The sequence below is a fragment of the Epinephelus lanceolatus genome, chromosome 12 (genome assembly GCF_041903045.1).
Source record: "Epinephelus lanceolatus isolate andai-2023 chromosome 12, ASM4190304v1, whole genome shotgun sequence".
In the NCBI taxonomy this organism is placed as follows: Eukaryota; Metazoa; Chordata; class Actinopteri; order Perciformes; family Serranidae; genus Epinephelus; species Epinephelus lanceolatus.
Window position 1 is genome coordinate 26,902,549 of NC_135745.1, and position 16,376 is coordinate 26,918,924.

The 16,376-nt window shown below is 41.6% G+C and overlaps 1 protein-coding gene across 2 annotated transcripts in view; it reads left to right on the forward strand.

The window, feature by feature from the left end:
* Positions 1-16,376, forward strand: part of LOC117271451 (TSC22 domain family protein 2-like) — a 33,663-nt gene extending 17,287 nt beyond the window's left edge. The window contains exons 2-4 of one of the 2 annotated variants that reach the window (XM_033649601.2): positions 734-808; positions 13,769-13,820; positions 15,931-16,376. In XM_033649601.2, the coding sequence (XP_033505492.2) occupies positions 734-808; positions 13,769-13,820; positions 15,931-16,293 (490 nt within the window). In that variant the 3' untranslated portion in view covers positions 16,294-16,376. The remainder of the gene's footprint in view (positions 1-733; positions 809-13,768; positions 13,821-15,930) is intronic. The other variant, XM_033649602.2, reaches the window with a different exon arrangement.

Below are 16,376 nucleotides of genomic sequence, written 5' to 3' on the forward strand. Positions count from 1 at the left end.
ATTATCTTGAGTAAGCAGGTCATGATTTCTGTAGAGACATTGATGTTGTGTTTTTCAAATGCATCTTTTTTGGCACTTTGAGCACCACAAGCTGAGTGCCATCTAGTTCCATTAAATTGGAGAGAAGGCAGACATCTCTATGGCCGATATCTCCAACACTCTGCAACTCACACCAAAACAATGTAGACTGAAAAGTAGAGCTACAGGGAAAAATAACTGACTTTAGGGTGAACTGTCCCTTTAAAGCTAAATGTTACAACATGACAGGTCAACAAATTTAAGCTTTTCAATTTGTCAAGGAAACAGCTGAGAGGGATTTAAATATTTCAGCTGAAAACCAGAGGGAGTGGCTGATTTGTGTGTGTGTGTGTGTGTGTTTAGGAAAACAACCTGAGCATGAGTGATGGCCAACACACTGTAGACAAATGGCCTGAGGGTGGCTCTTAAAGTTTATGAAGCTGTCCCACCTCTGAACACACATTCCTGCATCGAGGTCAAGACTCCTTTTCCTCAGTCCCTTTGCTTTACTCTGTTTAAATGTTCCATATGTCTCATTGAAAGCTAAGAGCCTCTTCTCCTGCGAACGACTCACGAGCGCAGGAGTTTTCTGGGGGGGGGGTATGAAGTTACACAAGGAAGCATTTCTAGGAATCAGAACTTTCGTCTACTTTCACTGTTTCATCTCTTGGCTATCTCTGTCTCTTCTCTCTTCCCCTGAATGTTGCTGACACAGGAACCCCTCCAAGGCTTTCTACCAGGCCTTCCAGTCTGGCAGCAGATTAAGGGACTCAAAGGCCCACAGTGATAGGTACAGTACTATACTGGAATGGGCTGGACAGACGTGCAAGAGTTTAACAACATGTGTGCAGTGTTCAGTAGCAGCGAGCTTTGCTTTCTCCACGTGCATGGATTGAGTTTGGAAACAAAGCCTGGCAGCAAGTGCAGGATTGGCCAACAGGCTTCTCAACAACATCTACGTCCCTCTGTAATTTCTCCCACAACTTCTGTCTCTGCTGCTTTCTCTGACGCTCTCTGTGATTGCATATATTATCGGTGTCACTGAAAAATTCTGGTTTGTTTACTGCCGCAAGTTTGGCACCATCTCTATTGTCTTGCAGCGTAATTGCTGAGATCTTGGGGTGCAGAGAAACAATAGGACAAAATCCAAAAGGGCAACCAACACATGTGGGCAGACTGTTAAACAGATTGTAAACAAGTTAAGCTGAATTACAGCTGAACTTAATTATGTTTAGCACTAAATTATAATTTTTTTCTCAATTAAGCGTTTAATCATTTCGTCTATGAAATGTCAGAAAATAATAAATATCCTTCACAGTTTCCTGGAAGAACCAAAGGCATGGTTCAGACTTTGACATATAAATTGCTCAAGGTCATATGTCAGCTGATATTAGCTAATTGTAGGTGAAATAATAAACTTTATTTATATGGCACCTTTTGAAATCCATTTACAAAGTGCTTTGAAATAAAATCTAGTGCTGCCCCCATCTAAGAATTTTCCTAGTCAACCAATAGTCGTCATTTATGGCCATTAGTCGACTAGTCGCCCACATGTTTACGATGTTAATTTAATTATTAAATGATATATATTGGGCGGGGCAACACAATGGTTTGAGTTGAAGGTGTGAGAAAGAATAGTATCAGTAACATTGTTAACACTGTGCTACATTACAGAGAAATACAAAACCGTACTAATGAACCTTCATTAATATAGGCCTATATTTTATCTACAAGTGCACGTCACACACTGAGCGAGCCGCCTGTTAATGACGCTGTGGGCTAATGGGCATGTAGCTACTTCCATGTTTCAGATGATACGTCATGTTTGTAGTCGACCAGTGAAGATGAGTTTACATATCACCTTGGGTTCGTCCTTCACCTTCTCAAAATGATCCCACGCTTATGGCACGTGTTGCTGCTGCCCCTGTCCACCGCAGTACGTTGCTTAGCTTTTGTGTCAGTGCTTCTGCCTGCTTCTCCAAACTAAGGACGTGCCGACCGCCATCTACTGTAGTAATACACTGACTATGGATAAGTACCTGAAGACTATCCCTTTAACTACAGATAGCCTGATCATGATTGAAGCAGGAAGTAGTGCTGCAGTCTAACAGATGTTTCAAACAGACACGTGAATTTTCATTTCCCAGTAAGTAAACTGTTTATTTACAACCTGTCTGATCATCTGACTGCTCATGCTGCTCACAGTATTAGATTTCATTATGGTTTCAACGTCCCAAGATCTCAGAGGGTAATTTGTTTAGTAATGTTTTTATACTTTACAGAGAATGTCCCAAACTAATAAATTGATTCTATTATTAGAAATAAAGCATTTTAACATTCTCAGCTTGTTGCTTTCAAGCGGATGACAGCGGCTGCAGAGTGCGTGCATGCTATCTGTAACACGGGACTGAAATAACAGTCTTCGTACGGCCTGGTTTGCAGTGCAACACTCTCTCCGCTGTGTCACTGTTTCTGTCAAGTGACTTTTAATCACGGCTGCGTTTCAGAGTCATCATTGAGCTCTTGAATTGGTAATTGACACTAGACTCTGGCCTTGTGTTCGTACAGACACTCTGTTACCCTGTGGCTGTGAGAGAAGGCCTTCATCGTTTTTATGAGGCCTTTTACCAAAATGAAAAGGGAAGCACATGAAACTATATCTGAGAGACAGGAAATGAAACTGTTTTTAGAGAAATATAGAACTGACACACCATCACCAGCCACCAAGGAACTGCACACACACTCTCACGCACACAAACATGCACACAGTAACTTCAGTCCATTGGCTGCCTTTGTTAGATAAAGATGCAAACAGGTAAATCGACATAGTGATGGCATTATCTAAACGGCCATGTTGTGTGTAGTCTTATTACTTTGAGTCAATATCTGTTTTTACGTCTTTCCACTCTGAGTGTTCTGATCGCTCCATTTGCCAAATTTAAGGTGATTTCCACTCTCAGCAGAAGAATAGTAAGATTGTTATGAGCCCCATGCTTCACTTCTTTTTTTTTGTGTGTGTTGCTGTTGTGGATACGCTGCTCTGCCAAAGGCTGCTTTTGTTTCCATGGAAGCAAAGTTAACCAGGGCTTTGTTTGAGACTGTGTGTTTGCTAGATCTTGGCGATGGCCTTTGGTGTTGACCCTTAATCAGCCCACTTTATTTAGGTTTATTCGGGATCACATCAGACATTTCGGCAAAAGAAGACACTGACCTTTCATTTCCAACAGATCCTTTCGTGGTTGTTTATAACTCCCAATATGGAAATTGAATTCTTGATAACCTTGATGACAGCTATACAACAGCACATTTCCTGCAATGTAGAGGAAACGACATACAGACACACTTTTATACTCACTACTTCCGTCTCATCTATACTCTGTTTTTGAAACCCCATCGACTGCACAGTAGAACTTTGCGAGATGCATTGCTGAAGACTGTGTTGTCAAAATAAAAGTCCCCCATATGGTCATCCTCGTGGCTCACTTGGCACGCGTTCCTGGCACCTTTTGTAATGTGTCATCCTGTTCTGTCTTTCCTTTTATATTCTTTTCTCCTCATCAATCTGGGCTCCATATTTTCTCTCAAAGAGAAAACTGTACAGTACATAAATGTTTTGAACTTTAACAAAATGCACATATTAGGGTGTAACACTACAGAGAAATCATGGTTAGATACAGCAGATAAATAAACCCCAAATAAATAAGGATACTTTGTTTTCATTTATTTTGAGCAGACAGTAGTGCAAGTGCGAACGGGAGATAAAATCCTCTTGCTGGGGACGGAGGTAACATTTTGCCCACTGGCAACTTTGGTAAGCTATTTTCATTTTAGAAATAAGGAACCCTTTCAGCTCCCCTGTATTACACTGAACAAACACTTTCCCAAAAGGCAACAGGTCACAAAAAGGTATAAAACTGAAAACAGCTCTTGTGCTGTGAACTGAAAATACAAAATTAAAAGAATAATAAAACATAAAAGTTTTGCACCAGGGGGAGTTTCTCAATTAGATTCACCGTGGGTATTCTGATGATCGGCACATCTGAGTGATGATGTTAAATGTGTTTTCATTTACATCCCCTACAGCTGCGGAGCAACATCGTCGTCATTGTCTTAAGCCGCATTTCCACCAAACATTTTCGGTATGGTACCTGGAACTAAAAGTACCCTTCAGAAATGGTACCAAGACCCTGGCGTTTCCACCACAAACAGTACTCCTAAATGTGGGCGGGGTTGTTGTCACTCACTGCTCCGTCCAGCACTCACTGTATTTCTTCATCACCAGTGACACATGGAAGTGTACGCATTGTTTATCGTCCACAGAACGAGGCTGCACGCCGACATTTTCAGAACAAAATAAAACAGTCCTTCTCAGGCAAGCTCAGGGGTTTAGTGTTGCCATAGTCTACAGGAACGACGCTCCGCAACGTTTTTTTTTTTTCTCCAAGTGAGGATTATAATATATGCAGTCCATATAATCCGGACAAAATTAACATATAGGGATGCACTGAATATTCGGTAACTGAATATATTCGGCCGAATATTGCAAAAAACCACACATTCGGTATTCGGTGGAATAAGTCAAAAGCAAGGCCGAATAATAGTGGCGCGGTTTTGATAACGCAATCAAACAGCGTGCCGTGACGGGCGGAGTAAAATGTCGGCAGTCACCGTCACCGCACTCGCATTTGCGACTAAAAATAGTTTTGAGCGAGCAAAATAGGCTTTAATCATTCAACACGCTGTGCGAGCAGCCTACAGATTTCAACCACCAGCAGAAACGAAAGGCGAATCCCACCGATTGTGGGTTGAACGGGGGTCACAGACACAGACAGTAATGTATTCCAGTCAAATATGGTGGCCATTGGCTTACCGGTGAGGAGAAGTCAGCTCCAATAATATCCTCTTCTTGGCGTGTGGACTGCCCAGAAGTACCTGAACAGCCGAGCCAGCCGAACACAGGTATGTGATGTGTCAGAGGAGGAACGAGCCGTTCACGGTCCACAAACCTCACCGCACTTTAGGGACTGTTCTTTACTTATGAAGGGACCGTCAGGGGAGGAGGGTGGCTGGTTGATTCTTATTTTATTTATTTATTTATTTTATTTTGATCCCCCCTATGTTAATCACTGATTGATGCTGTTTTTGTAAGTTTTGTAAGTATGAATAAGTCAATAAGTAATTTATTCCATTGAAATATCATTGATGTATTATAGAAAAGTGATTTATCTTTTCATAAATGACAAAAGGCACATCTGCCTCATTTTCGCTGTGGTATCGTGATACTACTTAGAACCATGGTATTTTCATTGGTATGGCACAGTGGGTCCCAATTTTGGTACCATGACAACACTAATCTGGAGGGGGTTCATCTGCAAAAACTAATGAACAACTAAACAACGATATTCGGTACTCGGTACTCGGCCAAGCGTTTAATATTATTTGGCTTCGGCTTCTGCCACAAATTTTCATTTCAGTGCATCCCTATTAACATAGTTAAGATATAGTGTTCTGAAGATCCATTTATTACTAAAAATGTCTGTATATGTATGTTTCACGTTGTCAGCTCATGCATTGAGTAACATTACAAGTTAACGTTCCACCTTAAAAGTCGCCGGCAGTCGGCCCAGTGAATTAAGTTGATTTTTCCTCCGACTCCAGTTGCTGTAAGACGCAGCAAAATATCCTTTCATTTATAGTTACAGTAATAAAACTCTCCACGGTATGAACAGTGGTTACATGAGCCTCAAAACCAGCCACAGCTCAGCCCTGAGCAGAGTGAGCGTCCTCTATTGACCAATCAACAGACTGCAGTGTTCACAGCTCCACCTTTTAGTACCAGATCTGTGTGCTAGGTACCCCAACAGAGGGGGGACCAAAAATGGGGACGATACAGAACGGTTCCATTGGTACCATCCACAACTTTTCACAGTGGAAACGGAAAACCACAGACCTGCCAGCATGGCTGTAGACCCTTAGTCTTATTTAAAAGATTACTTAACTCAGAATATTCATGTTCAGATGGTACCAAAATTGAGCCACTGATATCTCAGTGATGAGCAAAATTGGTGTGATTTATTGAATTTTGTGTCCTAAATTGAAATTTAGGTCAACATTAATTTGTTTTTGCCTCCATGAAAAAAAGACTATCATTGTGGAAACAGGATAACCCATATTCAGCTTTTTGTGTACTTAGTTTTACTTTAATTTGCCTCTTATCCTGTCAATCATACTTGCTCCTGTGCAAAAATGTAAACTTCAAAAATAAATCCTTCATGAGACCGTCTCATCTAGCGCTCACTCTGTAATTGGACCAGAGTCCTGCCATTATTGGAACAGTTTTGATGCCTGCTTGGTTGTTGCTTTCACACTTCCTCATTTATTCTCTGCAGGCTGACTGCTCGCTACGTGCACAGCTGTGTCATATACTGTAACATAAATATCGGAAGTTGGCAGGTCTGGGATAAAGTGAAAGTAAATATATGCACATCTGAGTGTGAAGGAGACGCCCCGACATGCGATGTGTAGGTGTGACGTTGATTCCACTGTCAGCTATCCCTGTACATCTGCATCACAAACCCACACCTCAAAGAGAACATTGAGATCTAGATACATAAAATACATATTTTTCCTCTTACCTGTAGTGTTGTTTATCAGTCTAGATTGTTTTGGTGTGAGTTGCGGAGTGTTAAAAACAAAATAATCATTCAATAATTGTAATCGAGGTAAGATGTTTAATTAATCATGATATTGATTTGAAGTCAAGGCAGATATCTCTACGCTCCGCAACTCACACCAAAATAATCTAGACTGATAAATAACTCTACAGGTAAGAGAAGAAATATGTATTTTTGATTTTGGGGTAAACCGTCCCTTTAAGCTTTAAAATCTGAGGTATCCATGCGTCACAAGTGTCTAGGCAAGACTGACTTGTGCACCTGTTGTCCTTGGGCATATGATCAGGTCCTGCCTCTTAAGCTGGGAACTTGTCTCGTCATGTCTCGGAGTAAAATAGACTTTGCTTTGTGTTCCCTGTGTTGCTGAAGGAAACCTACTACAGCTCTTAAATCTGCCAGCAGTTCTGCCAGAGGCAAGGAATGAGAACTATTCAATGTTGAGATGAGTTATTCACCCTCGCTGCTCCACTTGCCCACGCTCTGTGCGAGTGTAAACTGCTCAGCCGCTAATGGACTTTTTATTGACATTCCTATTTTATAGCTAACATCATATGGGGAGCACCAAACTCTACGCAGAGCTTATAAAAGTCAGTCATGTTAATGTGGAAGGTGAAGATTACAGAAGCGTTGGTTGCATAATCAGCAGCGGTGCAAGTTCAAACCCTCATTAGCATTCTGTTTCATCTCGGCCCGGCCCTTTGCCCTCTGGGGCTTGACCTTACTCACATCAGGAGGTATATACTGTTTGCTTTGTAACGCTGGGAAAACAGGAGGAGGCTTTACCGTGCATTCACATGTTTTGTTTTTAAGTAGGCCACTCAAACAAGTTCTCGGCTTTGACGTGAGATCTGGAGGCTTAAACAAGATCATGTGTGTCGGGAGCGGTGCTTCTACCAGGCATATTGTGGTTTTCAGATTCTGCCCCCAGTGCCAGTTGTTCTTGGAAGTTCTGCTCGGAGCGCCAGATGGTGTCCTAATATGGTTTTGACTTGATAGTTGTTCCTGCTCGCTTCAGTGCAACTAGTGAAGTAAAGAGTGTCAGCCCAAACCATCATGACTTAACAAACTCATCTTTGACTCCAGGAAGCAGAACTGCTGCACTGCTGGCACTGTGAAAATCTATCTCACACACTGACAGCTATTATTGAGTTGTTGATGTTTTCCAGTCTCCTTAGTTACCAGCCCATCACTAGCTCGTCACATGCCCCGCTGACAGCACCCATGGGAGTTGTATTTCTTTTTTTATTCCCTGGTTTGATCTCTGTAGTGTCAGGTCATTGCAGTATTGCCTCCAAGAAATGCTTCATACCCCCCCTGCTTAAACACTATAAAAACAGACTACCACAGGAGATCATTGTTTGTATGATCCTATTAGAATTGATCCAAAATAAAAACCATAATAGTTACAGCATTTATTCTTTTTGCAGCATAAAGCTGAGGCTTCTGTTTAGCGTTATTATGTCATTACATTGTGTTACGTTACCTTACGTGTGTAAACATGGTTACAATGCGTGGTGGTGCAGGTTTTTCCCCGTTTGCACAATTATGTATATACAGATGTTAAATAAAACCTTAATTACTTCATCAATCTAAAATAAAAACCGTAGCAGAAGACTAAGGCTTCTATCTTCCATGTCATAATATTACACACTGGTGATGACATCGTTATGTTGCAGTTTTGTGGTGCAAAACCGGTGCCAAAGGAATGATGTATGAAACTACTGCATTAAAACATGTTTGCACTCTGCTCATAAAGATAAGCATATCATTAAAATTAAATAATGTACACAGTTCAAATAACTTATGGAGTGTTACAAAAATTATTGTCCAAAAATATATATATTGTTCAGGTTTCCACATTCAGAGATCTTTTGGATCAATATGTTTTGTGTTTATTTTGTCAAATTTGATGAAAAATCATGTCCGTTTTTTTTTTCTATCTTTTACTATATGACACAATTTCAATACTTTTGTCAATTATAATGGTTCACTGCTCACATAACCTTAGGGCTGTAAGGCTGTACAGATATGAAATATTTGAAGATACTCCCAGAAATGACATCACAATAAGTAAAAATACCTACATAGGCACCGGCGGGTCATTTTTTTAGTGCAGAGTTCAAAGGGTTAATGGCAGAGAGGAAATTCCCAGTCATTAGGATGAGGAACTACAACAAAGCATCGCTGTCAGGCTGACATGACAAGGAGCTGAGATGATTAGTTTAGAAGCTTACTGGCAGAAAATGAAACAATTCTAATAATCTAATAATTGTTTATTGTATTAAACAGAATGATTTGGGGCTTTAGAGTTCTGGGTCAACAAAACAAGCAAATTGAAGACATCAGATCGCATTCTAGGAAATAGTTTCTGATACAGAGTGCTGCAGGAATGAGTCCTAAAAACCAGGAAATGAATAAGCTCTGGTTTTCCGGTTCTCCCGTCTCGAAGTGAATGGGTTTTTGAATGGGGTTTTGGTTATAGATAAGGTCTGTGGTTAATATGTGCTTAAGAAATTTTTATGTTTTGTTCTAGGACATAAAATATGTCTGTAAATACCACACTTGTGAATTTTAAAGCTTTTACGTGTCTTAAAAAAAGAGGTTAACAAATGCCTAAATGACACTAGAGCAGGGGTGGGCAATACAAGTAACGCACATAAGTAAAAAAAAATTTAATGAACGAGTACTTTTTAAAACTACTGTCGAGCCATTAATCCACTTTTTACGTCTTCTACATTCGTTTAAACTGGTCCGCTGTAAATGTGGGGATTGCGTGTTGGGGTTGAGGGCGTGCAAGAAGCTCTTCTACCACAGATGCCATTTTGCCAGCTGCCTGAAAGAAAAAAATAAAAGCACCACCTGTTTTTTGACCATGATGTGATGATGACAGAGTAAAACCCAGAACAAAAGGCAGCCTCCAACGAAAGTCCCAGACCACATCTGACCAAACTTTTTGTACCAAAATCTAAAAAAGACAACAGTCACATGAGAAAGTGCCTTCTGTTTCTCCCGAATAATACTGATAAACTCCACTTCTGACCTTTTCAAACACAAGTTGCAGATACTGTAGGTGAAAATGTAGTTAGCAAGCTAACGTTGGCTGAGTTCATTTTTCATGTGTACTGTTAATCTTTAATGTTGTGATAAGAAAGAGAGTGGGAGTGGCAGATTGTTCATATCTCAGTCCTATAGGTTAGCCTTACTTATTTGATTAGCCTACCTGCTCTACTTCATTAAAAAAATATGTTGCACTGCTAGGAGGCTAGATATGGTACTTGATACCTTAAGGTATCAACCGAAATAACCCAGTATCAAGAGTTATTGTAACGTCTCCAGTCAAACGATACCTACATTCTGTTCTTTATGCGCCGGGGGTCTGATCCCAGTCCAGATCACCAAACTTTCTGTTGCTGCTGTCACCAGAGCCACTCTCCTACCTGCGAGTCTGCGGCATTAGCCTGAGCTAACATTGCAGCAGCGCTAACATCCAACACTGAGCCATGAAACGGTCCCAACAAACTCAAAACGGCTCAGGTCTGACGTTAAACCCATCACTACCTGTACCTTTCAGGTAAGGTTAGCAGTGTGATGTTAACAATTAGCCCTGTCACTGTGTATTTGGCCAGACCGACTATCTCCAAGTGTCCCCGGCAAAGAGCTCACACTCCTGCAGCAGCAGCTCCAACTCATACAGTCTGTGGTGTGGTGAAGTTGAGTGCAGTGAATTTGACGGAGTTCATTGTGCCTGAATACTACCAAAACGTTTCAAAGTTTAGCTATACTATACACCACCCCATTCACATTCTGGGCATTGAATTAAGTATTCTATTGGTATCTTTTATCACTTTAAAGGCCCGACACAACAAGGCGACGGTCAGTGGTTGGTCAACGTTGGGTCCTCTAGGAGCGTCTATCGTCCTAGTTTTTGCGCTCTGTTGGCACTTGTTGGCTTTTTTTCTGGCCGATTTAGCACATAGAAACGGCGTCTGAAGACGGCGGAGCCAGTCGGTAAATGAAATCACTCTGATTGGCAGTTCAACTCAGTGCACAGGAAGAGAAACGGGCGAGAGGAAAGCAAACAAATGACGCAAGAAGGCATGATAGCAAAATAAACTCCTTGTATTGGGTCAGATTTTTTTTTAGCCATTGAGCTCTCATGGCTAACTCATGGTTAGCACAAAGGGTTCGTAATTGTTTGTTATTGTTTGCTAGCGCACAGTAAATATCATTTGTTCTTTAATCATCATGTGCTGTTAATGTCCTAACTGGCTAACTAGCATTGTCAGTGCATCCTGTCATTCATCAGTCGTTCTATTTTTAATGAGGAACACAGACTAATGCCCCCTGCTGGTTTGGAGAGTTATTTCCTCCCATGCAGGCACAGAACGTTCTGATTGGCCAGTCTTTGTGGTGTGTTCAAGTGCAACTTTTTGTTGCTGTTTTTTCTCTGATGTCTGTTTAGTGTGTCTGGGCCTTAAGGGTACTGGTATGATAATTTTTTAAATGATATCCAGTCCTACTCCAGAGTGTGAGTCTGTTAATAGTAAAGCATGTTTTTGTCTGTACTGGGTGAAGCAACAAGGGTGTAGCCCAGAGAGTCCATCCAGGGTCTGTATTTCACAGAGTGAGATTCCTCTGGGTTCCAGGCCTATTGAAAACTCCTGTCAGGGAGGGAAACTATAGGAGGGCCTTGTCTAAATTGAACCCACATTTGGCGCAGGGTGAGGCTGAGGTTGAGGCAGTTTTTTTCCTAACATTTGGTTATGCAACCACTCGTGGGGGGTCACATAATGTGGTCTATGAGGGACACAAAGAGACACTAATGACTGAGTGCTGGCTGCTGAAATCTGCATTCTTGTTAGTAATTTATTCCCTTTAGTGATGTCTGTTGGTTATGGCTGAGTGACACCATGTGTATCTTTTTCAACATGTTCAATGTGTGATCTACTTGCCTGTAGCTCATGTTAGACATTGTCGTATCTGACAGGGATCAAAGGCAGCAGTGTAGGACAGGGATGTGAGTGACAGTGTTTCATAGCAGCGGAGGTATGGGGAACATTCCTTCCCCGGTACAGACTGCTGATAACAATCTACAGAGTGCTTCCTCTGGCCTCACACACATAAATTGGATGGTGTGAAGGAACAGAACATTGTGTCCTCAGGGTGAGTCTACAGTCAACCTGGTGTCTACCTCACGGTGGCATTGGTCCTACACTTTATGCAGATGTAAACCTACATTTAGGATTCCCGACTGATACTGGATTCTTTAATGCCAGCAAATTAAAAGGCCGATTAATATTTCAGTAAAACAAATTGTTTTGTTAGATATACTCGTATATCTTGGTCAAAACTCTAATTAACTGAGTGACATATTTTAGTTTTAAAAATGAGCTTGTCAGTGCCCCCTGGTGGAAAAATATTCGATGGTGACGGTTTCAAAATTAACTTTAACATATTTTTTCTCTCCGAACTGCAGTTTCTCATTTGTTTGAGTTTTATATCAATGATATGGTGGCCGACAAAGACAAACGAGCTACAACTGCACAAAACTTTGTTTCAGGGGTATTTTAGACTTTGCACCAATACCATTATTGGATTTCTACACATTTGTTTAATGTATATATTGTTGACAGTTTTATTTAATGTATATATCGTTTACAAATTTGTTTAATGTATATATCGTTTACAAGTGTGTTTATTTACACATTTGTTTAATGATGTATCGTTTACAAATTAGTTTAATGTATATATATCGTTTAGGCGTTTGTTTGATGTATATATTGTTCACAAATTCGTTTAATGTATATACCGTTTACAAATTCGTTTAATGTATATATCATTAGTGTGTTAATCTATGGCTGTATTGTATATTTGTAGTGTATTATAGTATAATCTCTATATTGCATATTCTATAGATATGCTATAGATATATATCTTATAATTATAGAGTGTGCTAAGGTGTATTTTTCTAGTGATGTACATACATTTTTTTTCCTAGTGTGAAATGTACTTTTTTTTTACTACTCCTTTGCAATGCCTAAAAAAAACTGCTGCTGATTAGCGATCAATTAAGTCTATCTATCTATCTGCCCATTTCTGAATGGGCTAATTTAACAAAGCTATCACTTGGCACGTGTCGCCCTCCATACATCCCCCTGAAGTTACAGTGTAGTTACTCCTGTTCCCAGTCACTGTGGGGCGGGCGGAGCAGAGGTGTCAGACGTGTCTCTCCGCCTCCTGTCAGCCCTTCTGACTTCTCCACCAGTCGGTTCATGTTTCATTATTCTAAATGTGGTCACAGTTGCCCCACTAAACCGCCTCCGGTCCGCTCCGGTGGCCCTTTTCTTTCCCCCGCCGCCACCGATGTAGCTTAAGCCGCAGCAGTCAGCGCCATGCCGTGCACGTTTTCTTACAAACCACCGTGCTGCCCCGGAGACCCGGCCCGACCCGCCACCTGCGGCCCGCTGCTCTCATACCGGACCCGCTGCAGGTAACGAGACGCACCGGACGCTGCTCCGCGGATGTAACTACAGCTGCTGTTTAAAGTGCGCCGGAAATACAACTTAATTTAATTTGTGCTGAATTTAAAGGGGTCTTCCCACGAGCGTATGGCTCCATTAGAGCTGTGCATTCAGAGGGAGTTGGGAGTGTGTGTGTGTGTGTGCTTGTGTTAATTAATATTATTAATATCAAATGCTTCCTGTGGAGACATCGCCACACCTAGACTAAATATGGCAGTGATGCATTATTTGCACTAACTTGTGTTGCCTGCAGCCAAGCTTCTCTCATTTCTCCTGCAAAGTCTGCGACCTGACCTACATAGGGTAGAGTTATAATGTACAGACCATGGTGACAGGTCATTTTATATAATCTGTCCCAGATTCATGTGGTGATCTGACGGCGGCTGCCTGGATTCATTGAGCACCAGTGTGTCTGTGTTAAGATTCCTTTTGTAATTTATTTGTATAGAAATGTGCTGAGAGTAGAGAAATGACTCTGTCCCCTCAGGAGGTTTGAATCCTGGAACCTTGGAGATTAATCCTAACATGACTTTATCTGTCTTTTCTTCTTCACAGGGCCTCGGGAACCAATGTTGCTGCCATTGATAATAAAATAGAACAGGCAATGGTGAGTAATCCATTTAACACGGATCATGAACTTCTCTGGGTAAAATTTTTTCTCACTTTTTGGCTTAAAGGTCCAGTGTGTAGGATTCAGGGGGATGTATTGGCATAAATGGAATATAATATAATAGGTATGTACATCACTAGTAATGGCTTAGGTAGTCTTGAGTCTTCCTACCTAGGCTATCTATGGATGCTGCAAAGTTTAAGCACCAAATAATCAAAAATAGCCACCTTGTGCTGAAACATATCAGTGAATGCTTATTTAGATTAGTAATGTTGAGAGGCTAAATTCAACTTAAAAGGCTGTGTTACCTTTAGGGTGAGGCTCAAATATGTTTTGTGGCTCCAGACAGATTTTCTTTTTGTTTTTTGGCCCAAAATGTCGTTTTTGATAGCAAAGCCTGCCTTCGAATGAGACGTTTATATCTACATAGGGAGCAGGTCCTTGTTTCTGGAGATCACCATGTTGCACCGCCATGTTTCTACAGTAGCCCAGAACGGACAAACCAAACACTGGCTCTAGATAGGGCTATTTGCGTTTTCGTGGCCACCACTAGAGTTAGCAGCCCCTTCGCGACGAGCATTGTCGGAGAAACACATTTTCTTAACGTGAAGCTGTTAATTCACTGTTTTTACCTGTTAAAATCAGTGGGTCTGTTTGTTTTGGAGAGGAAGAGACCTCTGTGGATAATTTGGCTCCTGGTAAAAACCTACTGGACCTCTGGATCTAAAGTTATCAGAGAAAAAAAGTGAGCACACATTAGCAGGTGCTGGGCTAGCGGCCTGTCTCTGAAAAGCCAGATAGCATAGGAAAAACACTGATTTGTAACATAAAACTGCTTTATTTAGTGTTTTTTACTAGTTTAAATCACCATTCGTTTTAAATACCTCTTTGGATAATTCGGCTCCTGGTAAAAACTTCAATTTCTGGATCTTAAGTTATCAGAGGAAAGGGGGAGCACACATTAGCAGGCACCAGGTTAGTGGCCCATCTCCGACAAGTCAAATAGCATAGGAAAAACACTGATTTGTAATGTAAAACAGCTTTATCCAGTGTTTTTACCTATTTAAATCACCAAGTCCGTTTGTTTTAATGAGAAAGAGACCTCTGCGGATAATTCGGCTCCCAGTAGAAACCTTCTGAACGTCTGGATCTTAAGTTATCACAGAAAAAAGGAGACCGCAGCTTAACAAGTGCTAGGTTAGCGGCTGTCTCAGACCTGCCAAACTGCATGTAAGAAACACTGATTTGCAAGGTGAGACTGCTTTATTCCATGCCTTTTACCAATTTAAATAACCTGGTATGTTTGTTTTGGAGAGAAAGAGACCTCTGCTGATGATTTGGCTCCTGGTAAAAACCTGAACAATGAACACTGAAAGAATTCTAACTGGGAGAAGTTTCAGCTGGTTTCAATCTGAAATCTTCACCGCTATATGCCACTAAATCCCCCTAAATCTTACACACTGGGCCTTTTAAAGTGTACACAGTAGATATTCAGTAACATGAAAAGACGCTGACATCAGGGTCCAAAATATATACACAAATAAACTGTACTATTATGATGCTGAACTCAAGTCATTGTGGTTGACCTTTAGGCTGCTTTCACACCTGCCATGTTTGGTTCGGTTCAGTCGAACTCAAGTTCATTTGCCCCCCTAAGTGCGGTTCATTTGGGCAGGTGTGAACACAGCAATCGCACTCAGATGTGCACCAAAACAACCGGACCGAGACCTTCTTGAAGAAGTGGTCTGCTTGTAAATGCTGCCGTGAGAACACGAACCAACTCTAGGCAATTATGCAACGAAATTAGTCCCTGATTCAGACCGAAGCAAGACAACTCTAGGTCTGAAAGCACTTAATCCAGCTCTAAAGCCTGTCTTGACTTATTTTCATGGTTGTAAGAACCGTAGGGTCTTTATATTTGTTTGTCTTTGCCTTTAAGCATAAACACGCACAGCTAGAATGGACACATGAACAAATTTAGCCTCGGGCTTCACTGTGATGTCCTTGTGTCCTACGTGTGACAACATCAGCCTCTGTGTGACTCTGCTGCCTCCGGTCAGGTCCTTTTATGTTTTTGACCCAGTGGCACATTTCATGTCTCCTGCAGGACCTGGTGAAAAGCCATCTGATGTATGCGGTGCGCGAAGAGGTGGAGGTCTTAAAGGAGCAGATCAAGGAGCTGTTTGAGAGGAACTCTGTGTTGGAGAGGGAGAACGCCGTGCTGAAATCCCTGGCCAACAGCGAGCAGCTGTCTCAGCTGCCCGCCCACTCGGCCACCAGCTCTGGCGCCACGCCCCCGCAGCAAGGACTCAGCCAGCCTCAGCAACAGGCCCAGCCTCCGCTTCAAGCTCAGCCTCAGCCGCAGTCACACCCCCAGCTTCAGCACCACCCCAAACCCCAGCAGATCCAGACGCAGCCTCAGCTCGACCCCGGCCAGCAACAAATGCAACCCAACGTCACCTCCGCTTGAAGTGCATCTGCTCTGCTTAGGGCAAGAAAAAAAAAAAAAAAAAAGAAGAGCATCTTCTCTACAACTTATTACGATTAGTGTAT